Raw genomic sequence first — 19,238 nt, 5'->3', positions numbered from 1 at the left:
AATAGAGTTTGTGTCTTGAATCTCTCTTGGTTATAATCCACTGTCATACTAGAGCCCTGTTGATGGGACAATAAGGTATAGGGAGAGAGAAACAGTCTATAACCTTATGATTAAATCTCAACTTTTTACTGGGCCTGTCTCTAGGCTGTGACTTTCAGAAGAATTTCTTAGCCTTCTTTTTTTTTTTTTTAACCCTTCTTATGTGAGATAGGAAGGCAATAGGAAGCTAGAGTTGGCTAATTGCCCCTCCCAAAGCCCAGATAATGTTCTGGTAGTTTCACTTGAGAGCAGATCTTATTATGGACACTGTTCTGGATATATTTCAAAATGGTTATTTTTTCCCTCCCTCTGCCTGAAGCAGGAGAGAATTTTTCTCTGATCTTTACCAGATGAGAATATGGTGGGGCTTCTGGAGGTAGAAGTCACAAAAGTGTGGAGATCCCCCCATACTGGGCTCTGAGGAGTTTAACTCTCAAGCTAGTCTATACTCAGCCTCTAGCTATCTGTCAGTGACCAGGTAAGTGTCCCTTCAGTTGCTGTCTCCAGCAGCTTCTGCTCCTGAGAAGCTGTAATTCTCAATAACCCCTGTCTCTCCAGTTTTGGGGCAAGGAGGAGCAGTTTGTCTTGCATCCTCAATTCACTGATGGATATAATTAGAGTTATTGATTTTCAGTTTTTCAGCTTTTTTCTTGTAAGGACAAGAGTAGACTTCCAAGCTCTTTATATGTCAAGGCAGAAACTGGAAATCCTTATCTCATCTTTACAACTCTCTGAGTTAGTGTTTTTCCAAACTGACAGGCAAGGAAACTGAAGCTTAGCAAGGTTAAATTAAGTGGCCCAAGCTTATGCGGTCAGTGAGGGGTAGAGCAGCTATGTTGCCACTAAAATGATAAAATTAAATTGGGATTCAGGCAAAGGCCTATACTAGGATCCTGAAAGATAGCTGCACAAGTACTTTGGAAAGAGGCCAGGAGGTGTGCGTAAGCATGTGTGTCCTCATATAGATACACATGAAGAAACCCTAGGACGTCAGTGGACTTTGGGAAGGAAAGGAGTTGGAAGTAGGTGCCAGAATCCTTGTTTTTACCAAAAAGTCAGTGTCATTCTACTGTCAAAAAGAACAACTTGTTTTATGGCTGAATTTAAAAAGGCATACTAGGGGCACCGCCTGGGTGGCTCAGTTGGTTGAGCATCTGACTCTTGATTTCCACTTAGGTCATGATCTCAGGGTCATGAGATCAAGCCCCATGTCAGACTCCAGGCTGAGCCTGGAACCTGCTTAGGATTCTCTCTCTCTCTCGTACTCCTCCCCCATTCCGTGTATGTGCACGCTCTCACTCTGAAAATAAATAAATAAATAAATAAATAAATAAATAAATAGACACACCTAAGAAACTGACAGCTATTTATTAAATGCCTACTATGTGCCAGGCACTGTGATAGTGCTGAACAAAGCAGTGCCCCTACTTTCATGGAGTAGACACTGTAGTGAGGAGAAACAGTGAATAAGCCCTCAAGTTATAACATGCCAGGTGGTGACAAGTGAAAAGAAGAGAACCAAAGCAGGGTAAATGGGATTGAGTGATGGGGGTATTGTTTTATAAGATATGGTCAGAAATGGACTCTTTGACAAAAATGACCTATGAGTCGAAACCCGAAAGAAGTGAGGGAGAGAGCCTTTTGGATACCTGGAGGAAGAGCATCCTGGGCGGAGGGAAGAGGAAATGAAGAGTCTCTGAAGCACGCATCAGTTGCTTAGCTGAAAATAAAGGCTCATTCAATCTGCAGATGATGTAAAGCTGTGAGGACAGCAATGAACTATGTTGGATAAAAGATGCCAAATCTAGAAAATCTTGAAATGCTGAGAGATGAGCCATGTTGAACAAGAAATGTATTAGGGCAAAAATCTAAGGTCTTAAACTTTATTTCAAGAAGGTAATTGCACAAGAATGGGATTTGCAAGTTGTGGTTTAGCAAACAGGCGGTAAATGGATGAGAACTCCTTCCAGCCAATACTCTGGTCTCCCCCAAAGAACTATGGAACATCAGGTATCAGCGGGGGGCAACGGGAGGGATAGCTTTGTGTCCAAGGGGGTTCACCAAGACAAAGTAACTTGGTAAAGGTTATGCATTCTCTCTAAAAGTAAGATCTGAATCAACTCCTACTCAAATTCCTACTTGATCAGATGTGACAGAAAGTGATATAATAATATACATCAAGAGCTTAAAAACTATCTGATACAGAAACTTGTGGTTCTATCTCATGGAAATGATCTAAAATATAGAAAAGTAATGTCCACAGGGAAGGAATTTTTGTCTTTTTGATCATAGCTATATTCTCACAGCCTAGAACATAACTTGTACATACTAGTCTTAATAAATATTTAATAAATATTTGTGGAATGAGTAAAAAAGGATTTCTTTATAAAAATTTTTTCTAATATTTTAAAAATTTACCAAAATTTCCTACAATAGGCTACTGTTTAAGTAAACTATGATCCATTCACTCTTTGGATTGAACTCTATTTTAAAAAGGAAACAGATGGTTTAAATGTTCGTAACACCAGAATTAAGATCTGTCACATAAAGTAATTAGACCTGGAATGAAGAATAAAATGATTATTCTCATTTTAAAGATGAGGGGATTGTAAGGCCACACATTGACTTACTGGCATTTTCAAGCTACTTATTACATATGTGATAAAAATTCTTTTGAAGAAGACATGAACAAATGGGAAGATATTCCATGCTCATGGATTGGAAGAATTTATGTTGCGAAAATGTCCATACTATCCAAAGCAATCCTCAAATTCAATGCAATCCCTATCAAAATACCAACAGCATTTTTCACAGAACTAGAATAAATACTAAAATCTGTATGGGACCACAAAAGAATAGCCAAAGCAATCTTGAGAAAGAACAAAACTGGAGGTATCACAATCCTAGATTTTAAGATATGCTACAAAGCTGTAGTAATCAAAACAATATGGTATTGGCACAAAAATAGACATGTGGATCAATGCAACCAAACAGAGAGCCCAGAAATAAACCCACACTTACATGGTGAATTAATCTATGACAAAGGAGGCAAGAATATACAATGGGGAAGGACAGTCTCTTCAATAAATGGTGTTGGTAAAACTGGACAGATACACAGAAAAGAATGAAACTAGACCACGTTCTAACACCATACACAAAACTAAACTCAAAATGGATTAAAGACCTAAATGTGAGACATGAAACCATAAAATTCCTAGAAGAAATCACAGGCAGCCACTTCTTTAACATTGGCCTTAACATTTTTCTAGATATGTCTCCTGAGGCAAGAGAAACAAAAGCAAAAGTAAACTATTGAGACTACATCGAAATAAAAAGCTTTTGTACAGCAAAGGAAACCATCAACAAAATGAAAAGGCAACCTACTGAATGAGAGAAGATATTTGTAAATGATATATCTAATTAAAGGTTAATGACCAAAATATATAAGGAACTTAGACAACTCTACATCAAAAAACAAATAATCTGATTAAAAATGGGCAGAGGAACTGAAGAGACATTTTTCCAGAGAAGACATACAGATGGAAAGATATTCAACATCATTCATCATCAGAGAAATGCAAATCCAAATGACCATGGGATGTTACCTTACACCTGTCAGAATGACTAGAATCAAAAAGATAAGAAATAACAAGTGTTGGCAAGAATGTGAAGAAAGGGAACCCCTTGTGTACTGTTAGCAGGAATGCAAATTGGTGCAGACACTATGGAAAAACAGTATGGAGTTTCCTCAAAAAATCAAAAATAGAATTCCACTACTGGGTACCCAAAGAAAACAAAACCCACTGGGGCGCCTGGGTGGCTCAGTCGTGAAGCGTCTGCCTTTGGCTCAGGTCATGATCCCAGGGTCCTGGGATCGAGCCTCACATCAGGCTCCCTGCTCAGTGGGAAGCTTGTTTCTCCCTCTCCCGCTCCCCCTGCTTGTGTTCCCTCTCTTGCTGTCTCTATCTCTGTTAAATAAATAAATAAATAAATAAAATCTTTAAAAAAAAAAAAGAAAAAGAAAATAAAACCCACTAATTTGAAAAGATATATGCACCCTTATATTTATTTCAGCATTATTTACAATAGCCAAGATATGGAAGTAAGCCAAGTGTCCATCGATATATGAATGGATAAAGAAGATGAGGCATCTCTCTATATAATGGAATATTGCTGAGGCTTAAAAAAAAAAGTACAAGATCTTGCCATTTGTGATAACATGCATAGACCTAGAGGCTATTATGCCAAGTCAGACAGAGAAAGACAAATACCACATGATTTCACTTATATGTGGACTCTAAAAACAAAACAAATGAATAAACAAAAAGCAGAAACAGACCCATAAATACAGAAAACAAACCGATGGTTACCAGAGGGGAGGGCTGGGGGGCGGGGATGGACAAAATGGGTGAAGTAGAGTGGTAGATACAAGCTTCCAATTATGGAATGAATAAGTCACAGGGATGAAAGGTGCAGCATACGGAATATAGTCAATGGTATTTTTTTTTTAGTTATTATTTTTTATTGAAGCATAGTTGACACACACTGTTACATTAGTTTCAGGTGTACAACATAGTGATTTGACAATTCTATACGTTATGTTGTCCTCACCACAAGTGCAGCTCCCATCTGTCACCATATAACGCTATTACGATACCATTGGCTATATTCCCCACACTGTACCTTGCATCCCCATGACTTATTCATTCCATAACTGGAAGCATGTACCTCCCACTCCCCTTCACCCATTTTACCCAATCTCTTACCCACCTCCCCTCCGGCAACCATCAGTTTGTTCTCTGTATTTATGGGTCTGTTTCTGTTTTTTGTTTGTTTGTTTTATTTTTTATTATTTATTTATTTATTTTAAAGATTTTATTTATTTGACAGAGAGAGACACAGTGAGAGAGGGAACACAAGCAGGGGGAGTGGGAGAGGGAGAAGCAGGCTTCCCGCCGAGCAGGGAGCCCGATGCGGGTCTCAGTCCCAGCACACTGGGATCATGACCTGAGCCAAAGGCAGACGCTTAATGACTGAGCCACCCAGGCACCCCTGTTTGTTTTATTTTTTAGATTCTACATATAAGTGAAATCATATGGTATTGTCTTTGTCTGACTTATTTCACTTAGCATAATACCCTCTAGGTCCATCCTTGTTGTCACAAATGGCAAGATCTCACTCTTTTTATGGGTGAGTAATATTCTATTGTATAAGTATACCACATCTTCTTTATCCATTCATCTACTGATGGACACTTGGGTTTAGTCAATGGTATTGTAATAGCGCTGTATGGGGACAGATGTGGTGAACTCAGCACAATGTACAGAGTTATCAAATCACTATGTTGTACACCTGAAACTGATATAACATTGTGTGTCAACTACACTCCAATTAAAAAGAAAATAAAAAATGTAAAAGTGAAAATAGGGGCTCCTGGCTGGCTCCATCAGAAGATCATGTGACTCTTGATCTCAGGGTTGTGAGTCTGAGCCCCATGTTGGGTGTAGACATTACTTAAAAATAAAATCTTTAAAAATAAATAATAATAAAAGTGAACAATAAAAATGAGAGGATTGCAAGGTTACATAGTGCTTACTGGCATTTTAAGCTACTTAATACATACTTGATAAAAGTTCTTTGGGGGCAGTAACAGTTATGTATAGTCTGCTAAACAATTCCACAATGTATGTAAAAATGATTTCCAGACCTTTAGAAAGATAGATGTGGAAACAATACTAGTTCCCATGCAAGAAAGCGTGAGACCAACTAATGCCCACAAACAAGTGGGAAGGGCCAGAAATTCCAGCAGCAAGTCATCCATCAATTTGGAAAACATTTATCAACCGGCCAGAGTGCCAAGTCTTAGGGAGGCCGTGGGAATACAGAGATGGCCATGGCCCAGATTTCTGTCGGTCTGCAGACTCATGGAGGGGAACAGGGATTTAACACATCAGGGCCAAAGGGTGTGAAGAACTGGAATAAAGGGAGGTGCCAAGCATGTGAGAGCTCAGAGATGGGGAAGGGGCTCAGACTGCAAAGGGCATGGAAGTAGGACATGGGGGTGGGGGAGGACCTGTGAGGTGATAAACCTCGTGTGCTCTCTGGAACGACCCTGAGAGGATTTTAGGGGACAAGTAGCCGACTTCTGTGTGCCCCTCCCGCACTTCTGTTCCCAGAGCTACATGAGATGCTGAACAGACCAAATAGCAGTCTGTTCTCACGGGTTTCCATCCCTGTCCACGGCCGTTTGTGGCCCTGTGCCCTTTGTCACGTTTCTATTTCACTCTAGTATTACCTCACCTGTGTGATGTGGATGAGAACAGTGCCCACCTCATGGGATGGGTCAGAAATAAACAGCAAATTAGTACATTTATTTATTTATGTGACAAGTGTGTGCTGAGTGCCTGTTGGGTGTGCTATCATGAAAGAAACAGACGGTCCTATTTTCATGGAACTTACAGCTAAGAGGGAGAGAATTAACCAAACAACTAGACTAGTTCGTACCTGGAGGTGATAGTCGTGGTTTCCCTTGTCTGTTCATTCCCCCAGTGTGCAGACTTTGTCAAAGTATCATTTGAACCAGTTTTCGGTGAAGCTGCTGTGTGCGAGGAGGTCACAAAGCCAGTCATAGAGCCCCGCCAACCACCTAACACCCTCACTGACCAGAGTTTTGCATTTATTTACTGGGTATCCTGGATCCAGCAACACTGAAGTTTTTCCATTTTACTTCAGAGCTTTCTCAATCATATGCCAGTGAAGATAGAAAGAGTTAGACAAGACGGTCTCTCCCCTCACTGGTGGAGTTGCACAGACAGCGTGTTGGTTATACCTCAGATGGGATGTCTGCTCACATCTCCAGAGGGATGGGGTTTGTGATTCACCGGCCACAGAGATGTGGAAAGGGCACCGAGCTGCTGGCTCAGGAGGAAGAGACATTGATTGAGTGTCCATTGCATCCCGGAACTGTGTTGGGGATTCTACATAAATTATCTCCTCCATTTCTCAAAATAACCTCTATCATCCCAATTTCATAGATGAAGGAACTAAGATTTCAAAGAAATTAAGTGACTTCTTCACCCAGCTGGAAGAGGCAGAATTTGAGCCCAGGTCTGCTGACTCCAAAACCATGTTCTTTCTACACACCCAGTGTATATTGTAAATAGAAAAGTTAAGTTAGAATTGAAAGAATAATGGGACACACGGTCCTTTTTGAAGAAGAAAATCAGCCTAGAAATAGGAATGCTTTCTTCTGTCATAATAACCCATAATAAACCAGCAGCATAATAACACAGTCAAATTCCAAATGACCACCTCTAGAAATAAAGGAGCTAACATATACATACACGTGTGTGTGCATGTGTGTGTATGTGTGTGTGCAGAGAGAGAGAGGCTTTGGTTTAACCCTGTAATTTAATTCTTGAAATTAATAATAAGGCAATGCTCACAGATACTAACAAAGATTTACGTGTTGTGTTCATTGCAGTGGCTTTTTTAGGGGTAAACAGAAAAAAATAAAAAGGAAAACTGGAACTACCTATCTTGCCCAACAAGAGGAATGGCTGAATAAATTATAATTCAATGGAATAGTGGAGTATTATAAAGCCATTAAAATTCATGCAGTGGAATAATGTTTAATTGCATTGAAATATGCTCATAATATAATGTTCATGAAAAATAAAAGAGGATATAAGACCCTATATATAGTTTGGTCCCAATATTTTTTGAACAACTACATATATGCATCTATATTTAAAATCCGGGAGGAAACATACCCAAATGTTAGTAATGATTATCTGTAAGATGACATTTTTTATTTCTTCTTTATCCTTCTCTGTATTTATCCTTTTCTGTATTTCCCAACACAAAACAAGGGTGTGCTCTGTTGCTCCAGTCCCCATAGAACATCTGGTTCTCAGACTCGGGACTTGCTTGCTTGGAAGGAAAGTGCTTTTCGTCCTTCCTGGTAGCAGACACCAGAGACTGGGGCTATGGAAGCCTGAGGACCCAATGTCTACCCCAGGCATTCACAAGGCAAGCTGCTTTTCACTCTTCTTACAAATGATTTTAGATTTTAGTAATTTTAAAAAAGAAAGCTACGGGTCGAACAAGAGGTATTGTCATTGCTTTTAAAATGTGTTATTTGATGGTTCTTTTAGAATCACATCTCCACAGAGCCATTTCATACCAAGTGAGTTCCTGAAGGGAAGAGGTTGGCATAGCATGTCTTTCATCCCTGGGTTCATTCATTCGTTCATTTGTTCATTCATTCATTCATGTAAGAAAACTTACTGTGTCCTTGCTGGGCTCTCTGTACTAATCAAAGACGATATAGTGAAACATTAAATAGGGAAAGTTTTAAAACAGAGGTCTGAGGAAAGAGTAGAGTAGTCTTCACACATCCCCTTCATCTTCACCCCTTGGCCGCCTGTAAGCCTCAACCACCCAAAGAGACAACTCAAAGTGATCACCTCTATAAATGTTCTTTCTCTCCTCCCAAATCAGCAGTCATGCCTCACTTCCTGAAGATGCCTGTTTTCTTATCTGCACACACGCAGCAAATCTAGCATCTAGCATGTTGCAATACGGTTCTTTCTATATAGTTCTTATCTGCTTTCTTAATGTGCTTCCAGAAATCCAAGTCTCTCTTCTTGTCACAGGGAGGAAATGATAGAACTTCCCTAGGGTAAACAAAGGAGACTACCCCAATATTTAAAGAAGTAAATATCTGGGTGTTCCTATAACCCACTTGGGATCCTCCAGTGTACACAGCATACCAGGGCTGGGAAGTTCTGTGGTAGATCTTGACCTCCTGATATCAGGGGCCAGGACTTAATTATCCATCTCAGTATGCTTCGAGCCTAGTGTGTTGCCTTTCACATCACTGGTAATTAGTGCTTTCACTAGAGCCAGCATTTACTGAGCGTTCACCATGTGCCAGGTATGGGGCTGATTGTTAGAAATATACTAGTGAACAAAACAGATACAGTTTTGCCCAACAATTTGGTAGGGGCAGAGTAATATTGAACAAATAATCCTACAAACAAATACATAACTCTAAGTTATAAAAACCACTTGGAAGGAAAAGTACAGAGTGCTATGAATGCTAAGGAACTATCTGAATGAACGAATGAAAGAAAACACTATATTTTACATTGTAATATTCATTCACTAGGAAGGTGTACTCTATATAGAGAGAGAATATTGTAAGCTTTCTCAGGATGGATTAAGAATCCCATAAGACGATCTAACTCCTGTGTTTATGCTCCTATGACGTGTCCTAAGACCTCATTAGTTTTTCATATCTCGTAGGTGACTCGTTCTGAACTTAAAGGCAACCAAAAATCCTAAGGTATTTTGTTGCTGTTTGTTTAATGTGCTGCCATAAATTCAACTATCTCTTTTTGTATACGTTCAATTGGTTATTTGGATCTAAGTAGGTGGCTTTCTGTGTTCCTCCATTAGCTTTCATCTTGCTAGATCTGGTCTATCAACTTGACCTATGCCAAATCTATGATTGGGGGATTGCCCTAATCCTAGTCCTGACATGGGAATATATAGTCCTCTTCACATCGCCGGGTGTGGTTACCACGATGAAATGCCCATATCAGGTTGTTGAAAGGAGTGCTGAGTGGAATTTTATAATCACCTTTGCAATACATATCAAAAACATTAAAATGTCCATATCCTTTGCATTTGCAATTATAGTTCTGGGAATCTATTCTAGCAAAATATTACCAAACAAGGAAAAACATATGCAAAAGATGTTTTTACTCCATTATTTATAACAGTGAGTCACAGATTGAAAAATCCTGGTATCCTTTAAGGGGCATGATTAAGCTTAGGTGGCTATAACAAGAGAAAATTTTCCTATAAACTAAGAAAATTCCTAAGAACAGGCTTGCAATGGCATTTTATTTTTAGAAAAGTGTGTCTAAACCTCTTTGAGCTTCTCACAAAGCTCAGGACCCATTAGATGCTAATACAGATTATTAATGAAGAAAAAATGGAAAACAGGTTAGACACAGGTGATTAAGAATATGGAATAATTAGTTATTAAAAAGATACTTGTTTCACTACACCAAAACAAATGATGTAATATATGGTGATTAACATAACAATAAAAAATTAAAAAAAAGATACTTGTTTGTATGGTATTGATAAGAGATCTTCTCAGGCAAACAACCCTTTATAAATGAGGCTTTCTTCCTTTGATTGGCAGACTATTACCTAAGCTGGTTGATGCATATGGGCCTTAAAAAAAATAAAGGGATGGTATTATAAATTAGCAGCTTAATATTTTGTCAATAAATATTTGAGTGCCTACTCCCATGTGGGGCACAGTTGGAGGTACTGGGATACGGCAGCAAACAAGACAAATAAAAATCCCTGTCTCATGGAGCTTATAATTTAATGGAAGGGGGCAGAGAACACTCAAGTTGACAAGCAAAATGGCACATCATGTGCCAATAAAGGCAACAGGACAAAAATTAAGTGGGGAAGAAGGCTAGGAAGTCCAGCCCAGGAAATGAAGGAGGAGGTGGGAGGAAGTTTCAAATAGGGTGATCCAGATGGCCTCCCTGAGAAAGGGACATCTGAGCAGAGACCTGAAGGAAGTGGGAGAATGAGCTGGACAGTTGGCTGGGCCATGAGCATTCCAGGGAGCAATTGGGTTTTAGCAATACAATTTTAAGGATTAGTGGGTTGCTTTTGTGCAGACAGTCCATACCCTGCATTCCTTGTCACTTTCAATTAACCATAAGTACACCCAGCTCACTCATCAAAGAGGGAGTCCCATGTCTCTCCCTTCTGGCAGCCAGAGACAGATACCCTAGTTGGTGCAGGCTGCCATGCTGGACCCGCTGCTGGAAGCAGAGGAGCAGCCCACCCCCTTCTCCTTGGGCCTTCTGCCACCTGGTGAGAGCGCGACCCTCTCCCCAGCCGCCCCATTCCCTCCCCTGCCGAGTCTAAAGGGGCATTAAAATTGACATTTGTTTGTACCCAGTGAGTCTGTACGCCCTGTGTAAGGGCTCACTCATGTAGAAGCAAAATCACCCACTCTCAGAGCCACTTTTTAGAACTAAGAATGTAATCTTTGACCAGATTTAAAGAATAGGAGAATTTTGTTGCTGTTGTGAAGTCCTCAAAATTGTTGTGTCTTTGGAGTGAGGATGTTAATGAAGAAGTAGATCTAAATATTTGTTAACCACTCTGTGTATGTTTTTAAAATCACCATGGCGTTTGTAGTTTCTGGTCACCAGCTCGTGTCCCCGCCGCCGACTCGCTGCCAGTTGGTGGCAGAGGTAAAGGTAAGGTACAGTTCCGGGGAGGACACCGTCGGCTGCAGGGCGGCAGGACTGTGTCTGCTTTTCTCACCGCCATTACCTCCAGGGACTACCTCAGTGCCTGGCATGTGGGAGACGCTCCATAAATGCTCAGGAATAAACGAAGATGACAGCTTTGGTAGACAGAGAAAAGACATGTAGGCTCGAGGGGGAGGGGCACGTACAGAAACCCTGGTGTCTAAAGCAGGAGAGGGAAGATGGATGGGCTGTGATTCTCCCCCTCCGACCTCTAAGACAAGGGGAACTGAAGTGGAGTGTGCATTTAACACGAGGGCGGGGGGGGCGGGGGGGGACAGGAAGTATGAGGACCTCACTGGCACACGGTTCGGCCCCTCTCCCCCATGTAGATGTTGGATTACTTTGGTCAATTTACTTAGTACCTTGGAGACTCTGTTCCGTCCTCTGGAAAATGGGGGTAACAACACTGACCTCACAGGGTTGCTGTAAGAACTAAGGAGGATAATGCATATAAAGCCCTCGGCACAGAGACTTCCGCCATAAAAAAGTCAGAGTAGACCCTCACGTTTTCACTTCACACCGACACACTGAGAGACAGTGTAGATCGTGGTTGGGAGCAGGGATCTGGAGCCAGACTGGCTGAGTCTGAATCCCAGCTTTATCACTCAGAGCTGAGTAGTCTTAAGAAAGTTGCTTAATTGCTCTGTGTCACAATTCCCTCATCTGTGAAAAACAGGACAATGATGCCTATCTCATTGCATTGCTCTGAGGATTAAATCAGTTAATAAATGTAAACCACTTAGAACACTATCTGGCACAGAAGCATTATTACTGTCTGCTCGGCGTTTCTCGTATCTGTTTCCCACTTTGATTCCTCCAGGGCTGGGGGAAGTAACGAGACTATGAGGGAGCAGACGCATATGTTGCTCTTGTCGGATGGGCTGGATCCAGGTCTCATTTCAACACTGGTTCGCAAACTCCAGCAGACACTGGGTTCACCCTGAGGCTTGTTAAAGCACAGGTCATGGAGACCCCCACCCTCAGAGATTCTCATTCAGTAGGTCTGGGTGGGGTTTGAGATTTTTTATTTCTAACAAGTGCCCAGGTGGTGCTGAGGCTGCTAGTCCAGGGACCACACTCTGAGAACCATCGTGATGTAACAAGAAAGGATGTCCAAAGCTCCAAAAAAAGGAAGAAGGAAGGATGTGTAAAGAGATGGGAGTTCTGGAAAATTCCAAATAGGACTGAGCAATGGACACTAGTGGAAAGAATATGTGTTCATTTATTCATTCAACAAACATCTACTCACTCTCCACTGTGAGCTGGGCCCTTTATTCACCCATCATTTGAAAGGACCAAGATTTAGGGGAGTAGAAATGACAGTGAGTTGGAGAGGACTATCAATGTATCAAATTAAAACAGTATAGCCTTTAAAGAAAGAAGCCACATAACTCCTCACGCCTGACTCCACATCCTGTCCCCATTAAGCCTAACTCGGGCATCATTTGTGTGTGTGTATCATTTGTGCGTGTGTATCGTGTGTGTGTGTGTGTGTGTGTGTATCGTTTGTGTGTGTGTATGTGTGTGTGTGTAGTAGAATATACATAAAATTGACCATTCTAATATTTTAAGTGCACAGTTCAGTGACATCAAGTACATTCACATTTTCATGCAGTCATCACACCTGTCCCCCTCCAGAATGTTTTTTCATCTTCCAAACTGAAACTCTATACCTGTTCATCAATAATTCCCTATTCCCTCCTCCCATGCATCCCCTGGCAGCTACCATTGAACTTTGTTTCTCTGGATTTGACTGCTCTCGGTCCCTCACGTAAGTGGAATCATACAGCATGTGTCCTTTTGTGACTGGCTTATTCCACTTCACACAGTGTCTTCAAAGTTCACCTATGTTGTAGCATGTGTCAGAATTCCCTTCCTTTTTAAGAATTTATATTGCAATGTATATGTATACACCATGTTTGTTTATCCATTCTTGCATCAATGGATGCTTGGGTTGTTTATACCTTTTGGCTACTGTGAATAGTGCTACTATGAACATGGATGTACAAATATCTGCTTGAACCCTGATTTCAACTCTTTTGAGCATATACCTCTAAGCATCATTTTAGAGCAGATAAATTTTGTTTGGGTGAAAACTAAGGTCACACATCGCCCATCCAACCCTCTACCTCTTCCCTTTATAGAACATTACCCCTCCAGACACTCAGGCACCCAGATCTCTCAGCTGTCTGAATCTAAAAAATCATCTACACCTCCAGGTAAATTAGCACAACAGGGACCAGGGGAATATATCTCAATGCTTTGTGGGCTGAATGCATGCATGAATCTCCCTTTCATTATGATGACAACCTTACCAACACACTGTCCAAACACACTCGTGCCAGGAGCTTATTCAGTACTATTCAGAGATTAAACAATTTAGTCTCTGGAATCAGACACCTGGTGGAGGAACCTGGCCTTACTATTTCCTAGCTGTTAAAGCAAATGATTTAATCTTGCTAGTTTCAATTTCCTGATCCATAAAATAGGAATACTAGTTCCTATCTACTTGGTTGTTTGGAGAATCAAAGTGAGATGAGTTGTACTAATTAAATCGAGATAAGATAAACCAAAATAAGGTAAAGAACTTAACCTAAAGCCTGGCATATGGTCAGAACCCAACAAATATTGGGCATCGTTAGTATTATAATTATATTATAATCGGGTAACGTCTTCAGATATATGCCAAGAAAGTTCCTGCTACCTAAGTACACCGAAGGACATTACAATGAGCACAGAATTAACACTAGGCCAGAGGCCCAGAAGCCTAAACAATGGACTTTTTTTTAAACATGGGATTCAAAATTACAAGCTGGCTACAAAAGATTAAAAGATGTCTTTGGACGGGGAAGATATTTTGGGGCAGGGTCCTCTGTGCCACCCACAATTGCACCAGAGTCCCCAGCAGTTAACTATGGGTGTAAGTACTTTTGAGGGGTTTTTTTTTTCTTCTCAGTTTGCAAATGGCAGATAAAAAACGAATTCTAGAACAATGGAAATTTAAGATAAGAAATGGTTACAGCCAATTTGGCCAGGCCTCCTCCTAGGACGGCCCCAATCCTTCTGGGACATGTTCTGACGACTGGACGGCCTTTTTTCTAAACCTCTGAAAGGGGATGATGTTCCCGCCATTTCCCTTGGAAGAATATTCCACAGTGAAATATGACTCAGGGCCCTTGCCTTTGCGATTCTCTTTATTCTCTTGACCCACTTTCGTCTTGCTGTGCCCTTTTGTACAAAGTCAAACGCAGCCTCCCCTGGCGGAGGTTGTTCTGTGAGGACTGACATTTAAAGACCATTACCACCTCTCACACTCAGCCCTGTTCATTTAGCCAAGCAAAGCATGTTTAATTCTTTTAATCTCCTCTCGTAAATCAATCTCTTCGTTCCCTTAATAGTCCTTCTCCTATGCTCCGTATTCCTTCCGGTCTGGCCATCCTAAGCTCTCGTTCCATTTACACTTGAGAATGGCCAGTCAGTCACAAAATGGCTCTCAGGAAAAACAGCCGGGCCCGCCAGGGCTCCGAGTGCTCACACAGTGCTGGGCTGTCTGCTGTCTGCAGGCACTGTGAGCCCAGAGAAGAGCCCCGCCTGCTGGCCGGACCCGAAGGCCTTCAGGCATTTGCTGCCTCCTCCATTATGCATCTTTCTGATGGACCTGACCCACCCTGCCTATGGTCAAGGGAAGTGCCCGAGAAGCCACCTCAGGCACTTGGGTCTCTTCTGTCACTCAAGCTCCTCAGTATGTCCACCTTCCACCTGGCTTCCACCCATGAGGGCACGAGGTCCACAGAGGATCCCAGAGGGGTCTTACCTGGAAGGTCCCAGCGTGGTCTTCTTCCTTATCACCCTCTCTGTTCTCTTTGAGGGCAATTAAGGTGAATCCTCTGAAGTAGGAGGGAGGGGCAGCTGAAAGCGTTACTGTGGAGAGAGAGGAAAGCAAATTAAGAGCACAGGAATTAGCTGCTTCCATCTGACAAACGGATGTTTGCGAGTTCTCCATCAATACGCCAGACCTGTGGGTTGGAGGGACTGCGGACGGGGGAAAAGCCTCATCCCTTTGAGAGTTGTGAACGGTTGCCCTCCACCCTGCTCCCCCTTACATTTCAGAGCTTGCGAAATGCCTCAGCTATGATCTCAGTTGGGCCTCCCTGAACCAACAGAGGTTCGGTGAGCTCCTTCCTAGTATCCACAATTTGATAAAGATAGTCCCTGGTCAGCAACCCCTGTCTTGACAGCTATCTAATGTTACACTTCCATTAGACTGGTCCAAGAGAAATCTAGCCTCTCACAGCAGAAACTCCCTTACGAAGTCCTTGGGCGGGGAGAGACTGCTGTGTGTTTTCCAAAACATACTTCCTTGTTCTTGTGGGCTCTCAGCTAGACCACATTCCCAGCCTCCCCTGAAGTTAGGTCTGTTTGCACCCTTGTTCTGCCAAGGGAAAGCACAGACGGACATGATGCTTACCACTTCCTGCCTGGCCCACACAAACTTTCCACAGGATCCTCCACTCTTCCTTTCCCACCTATGGCTGCAGAATGCAGGGAATCCAGCAGAAGACTCTGGTGTCCTGGGAGAAGTGGTGGAGTCACAAGATGGGAGGAACCTGGGTTTCTGAATAACTACACAGAGAATCACCCACTGACCAGAAACATCCATATTATACTTTGCATGAACTGGAAATAAACTTATATTACAGCAGCTGGAGTTATGAATCTACATTATACTCTTCCTTCTCACATCTACACAGATAACTATGTTTTCATGGAAATCTAGCTCAAGGGCCTTCTCAGCAATAATGGTCATTCCTTCCTTTGTATCCCCAATTTCCCGAGATGGAAATCCTTTATTGCACTTTTGGCACCGCATTGCAATTCTCTTTTTACCTGCCTTCTCCTCTGGACCATGAGTTATGCTGGAGAGGAACTCATTTTAATTCTCTTTGTATCCCTAGCACCTAGCACAGAGTCTGACATCTAATAAATGCTCAATTCAGGTTTCTTGATATTTATGTAAGTTGAGATTTAAATTACTCTGTGGATCAAAGTGCTAAGATTCTGGCCTTTAAACATGGAATTATAGACTATTAGAGCCTCAAGCCTATCCCAAGAATCCTTCTATTTTCACAGACAGGAGACAAAGACACAGAGAGGTCAACAGACACCCCAAGGTAGTCAGACCATCCAGAGGCAGACTTAGGGCCAGACTCCCTCCCCAGCTGAACATTCCGCCCAGAATTGTACATAGTGAGTATATTTGGCATAGTATGGGTATTCCACAAGGGTTAAGTTTTGAAATTTTAAAAATCAATTCATGTAACATAACATTTATGTGATTCTGATAAGCAACCCCTTGTCTGGGAAGGATGTTCTAGTCTTCTAGTTTCAGTCCTAAACATAAAGGACCCCCAAACCCTAAAAACTAAAACAACCGTCTTAGATAAGGCAGCAGTGGTCATAATGACATCTCAGGGAAGGACTCTGAGACACAAAGATTGCAAATCTCATGCTCTAATTGGTCAGTTCATCCCACAAAAGTAATAGAGCATTCTGATAGGCTACTGATGTCTAGAAAAGGTCAGATAGATCTTCCTAGCAAGGAAGAAATGGTGAGAGAAAAAGCACAGTAAAATGGAGTCAGGAAAGTATGGTGCTCAACACTGGCCAGCAGAAAATGATGACTATGATGTCAGAAGAAAGAGCTGAGATCTCTGAGGGACAGACTGACAGCCTTAGAGTAGTCTGAGGCTATCTAGAGTGGGGTGGCAATGAACGAACAAAAGAAAACAGAAACAGACTCATGGTTACAGAGAATAATCCAGTGGTTGTCAGACGGCAGGGGAGTGGGGGGGGGGTGAAATAGGGGAAGAAGATTGAAAGGTATAAACTTCCAGTTATAAAATAAATAAGACATGGAGATGCCACATACAGCATAGGGAATATAGTGAATGATACTGTAAAAACTTTGTGTGGCGACAGATAGTAGCTAGATCTATCATGGTGATTGCTTTGTAATGCATAGAAATGTTGAATCACTATGTTGTACACCTGAAACTAATATAATATTGTATGTCAACTGCACTTCAATTAAAAAAAACTCTACAGGTGGGCGTAATAACAGCACTTACCTCCAAGTATCAGTGTGAAGCGTAAATGAACTAATACACGTAAAGTTCTTAAAATCCTGCCTGGAATATAACAGGCACTTAATAAATATTAGCTCTTATTATCAGTGATGAGATTATCACATTGCATTTTGTGGATAAGTGTTTGTTTACCTATTCGTTCAAGTCCTTCAAAAGCAAGAACCACATCTAAGCTCGGCACAGTGATTAGCACAGAGTTGTGCAATTAAGTTTACTGAATTATGTTCATGGACTAGTAAACTCAGTATTATAAAGATGTCAGTTCTTCTCAAATTGATTTATAGATTTAGTGCAATCTAAATTAAATTGCCATCATGTTTTTTTGTGAAATGACAGGTTGATTCTAAAAGTGTATGAAAAGGCAAAGGGTCAAGAATATCCAAGGCAATCTCTAGAAGTGAAAAGTTGGTGGGCTTGTACTATCACATATCAAGACTTATGCAGCTATAGAAGTTCAGCCAGTGTATTCTAGCAAGGAAAGGAAAAAAGGCCAATTGTGTAGTTTGGGGTCCAGAAAAAGTTCCACAAGTACCTGGAAACTTGATGTATGATTAAGGATGTATACCGCAGAGCAGTTGGGGGAAAAGACAATTATCTTCAACAGAGCTGCTGGGGCAACTGGTCAACTAGGTAGAAACAGGTGAATCTTGGTCTTACACATCATACACAAAATAAACTTCACACAGATGGTAGAGCTAAATGTTTAGAACAAAACAACAAAGCTTTCAGAAGTTGGCCGAGGATAAAATATGAATGAACTTGGAGTCAGAAAGACTTTTTAACAGGACATTTAAAAAAAAAAAAAACACTGATAATAAAGGAGGAGATATATAAATGGGATGATATAAAAATTTTGCTCAAGAAAAGACACCATTAGGAACAAGTACGGCAGAGTGTGGAAGAAGATATTTGCAACGTATTTAACCGCGATTGACTTTAATCCAAAGCATATAAAAACTCTTTCAGATCGAAAGGGGAACCCTCCTACACTGTTGGTGGGAATGCAAGCTGGTGCAACCACTCTGGAAAACAGTATGGAGGTTCCTCAAACAGTTGAAATTAGAGCTACCGTTCGATCCAGCAATTGCACTACTGGGTATTTACCACAAAGATACAAATGTAGGGACCCGAAGGGGTACGTGTACCCCAGTGTTTATAGCAGCAATGTCCACAATAGCCAAACTGTGGAAAGAGCCAAGATGCCCATCGACAGATGAATGGATAAAGAAGAGGTGGTATATATACACAATGGAATATTATGCAGCCATCAAAAGGAATGAGATCTTGCCATTTGCAACGACGTGGATGGAACTGGTGTGTGAAAGTTCCAGTTAACGTTTGATATTGTTAATCCTTTTACGTTTAGTCAATCTGGTAGAAATTCAACATGTGTTATGCTGAGTGAAATAAGTGAATCAGAGAAAGACATGTATCACATGACCTCACTGATATGAGGAATTCTTAATCTCAGGAAACAAACTGAGTGTTACTGGAGTGGTTGGGGGTGGGAGGGATGGGGTGGTTGGGTGATAGACATTGGGGAGGGTATGTGCTATGGTGAGCGCTGTGAATTGTCCAAGACTGTTGAATCACAGATCTGTACTTCTGAAACAAATAACGCAACATATTTTAAGAAAAAAGAAAAAGAAGAAGATAACAGGAGAGGAAGAAAAGGGGAGTATGTCAGAGGGGG

The 19,238-nt window shown here is 41.3% G+C and overlaps 1 protein-coding gene across 1 annotated transcript in view; it reads right to left on the bottom strand.

Annotated features, from left to right (window-relative positions):
• SPON1 (spondin 1) overlaps positions 1–19,238 on the bottom strand; it is a 248,970-nt gene that overhangs the window by 214,692 nt on the left and 15,040 nt on the right. The window contains exon 2 of the mRNA XM_027577773.1: positions 15,214–15,320. Within this exon, the coding sequence (XP_027433574.1) occupies positions 15,214–15,320 (107 nt within the window). The remainder of the gene's footprint in view (positions 1–15,213; positions 15,321–19,238) is intronic.

This window comes from Zalophus californianus, chromosome 11 (assembly GCF_009762305.2).
Source record: "Zalophus californianus isolate mZalCal1 chromosome 11, mZalCal1.pri.v2, whole genome shotgun sequence".
Taxonomy (NCBI): Eukaryota; Metazoa; Chordata; class Mammalia; order Carnivora; family Otariidae; genus Zalophus; species Zalophus californianus.
Note: the sequence above shows the minus strand (reverse complement) of the source record. Positions and strands in the feature narration are given on the sequence as shown.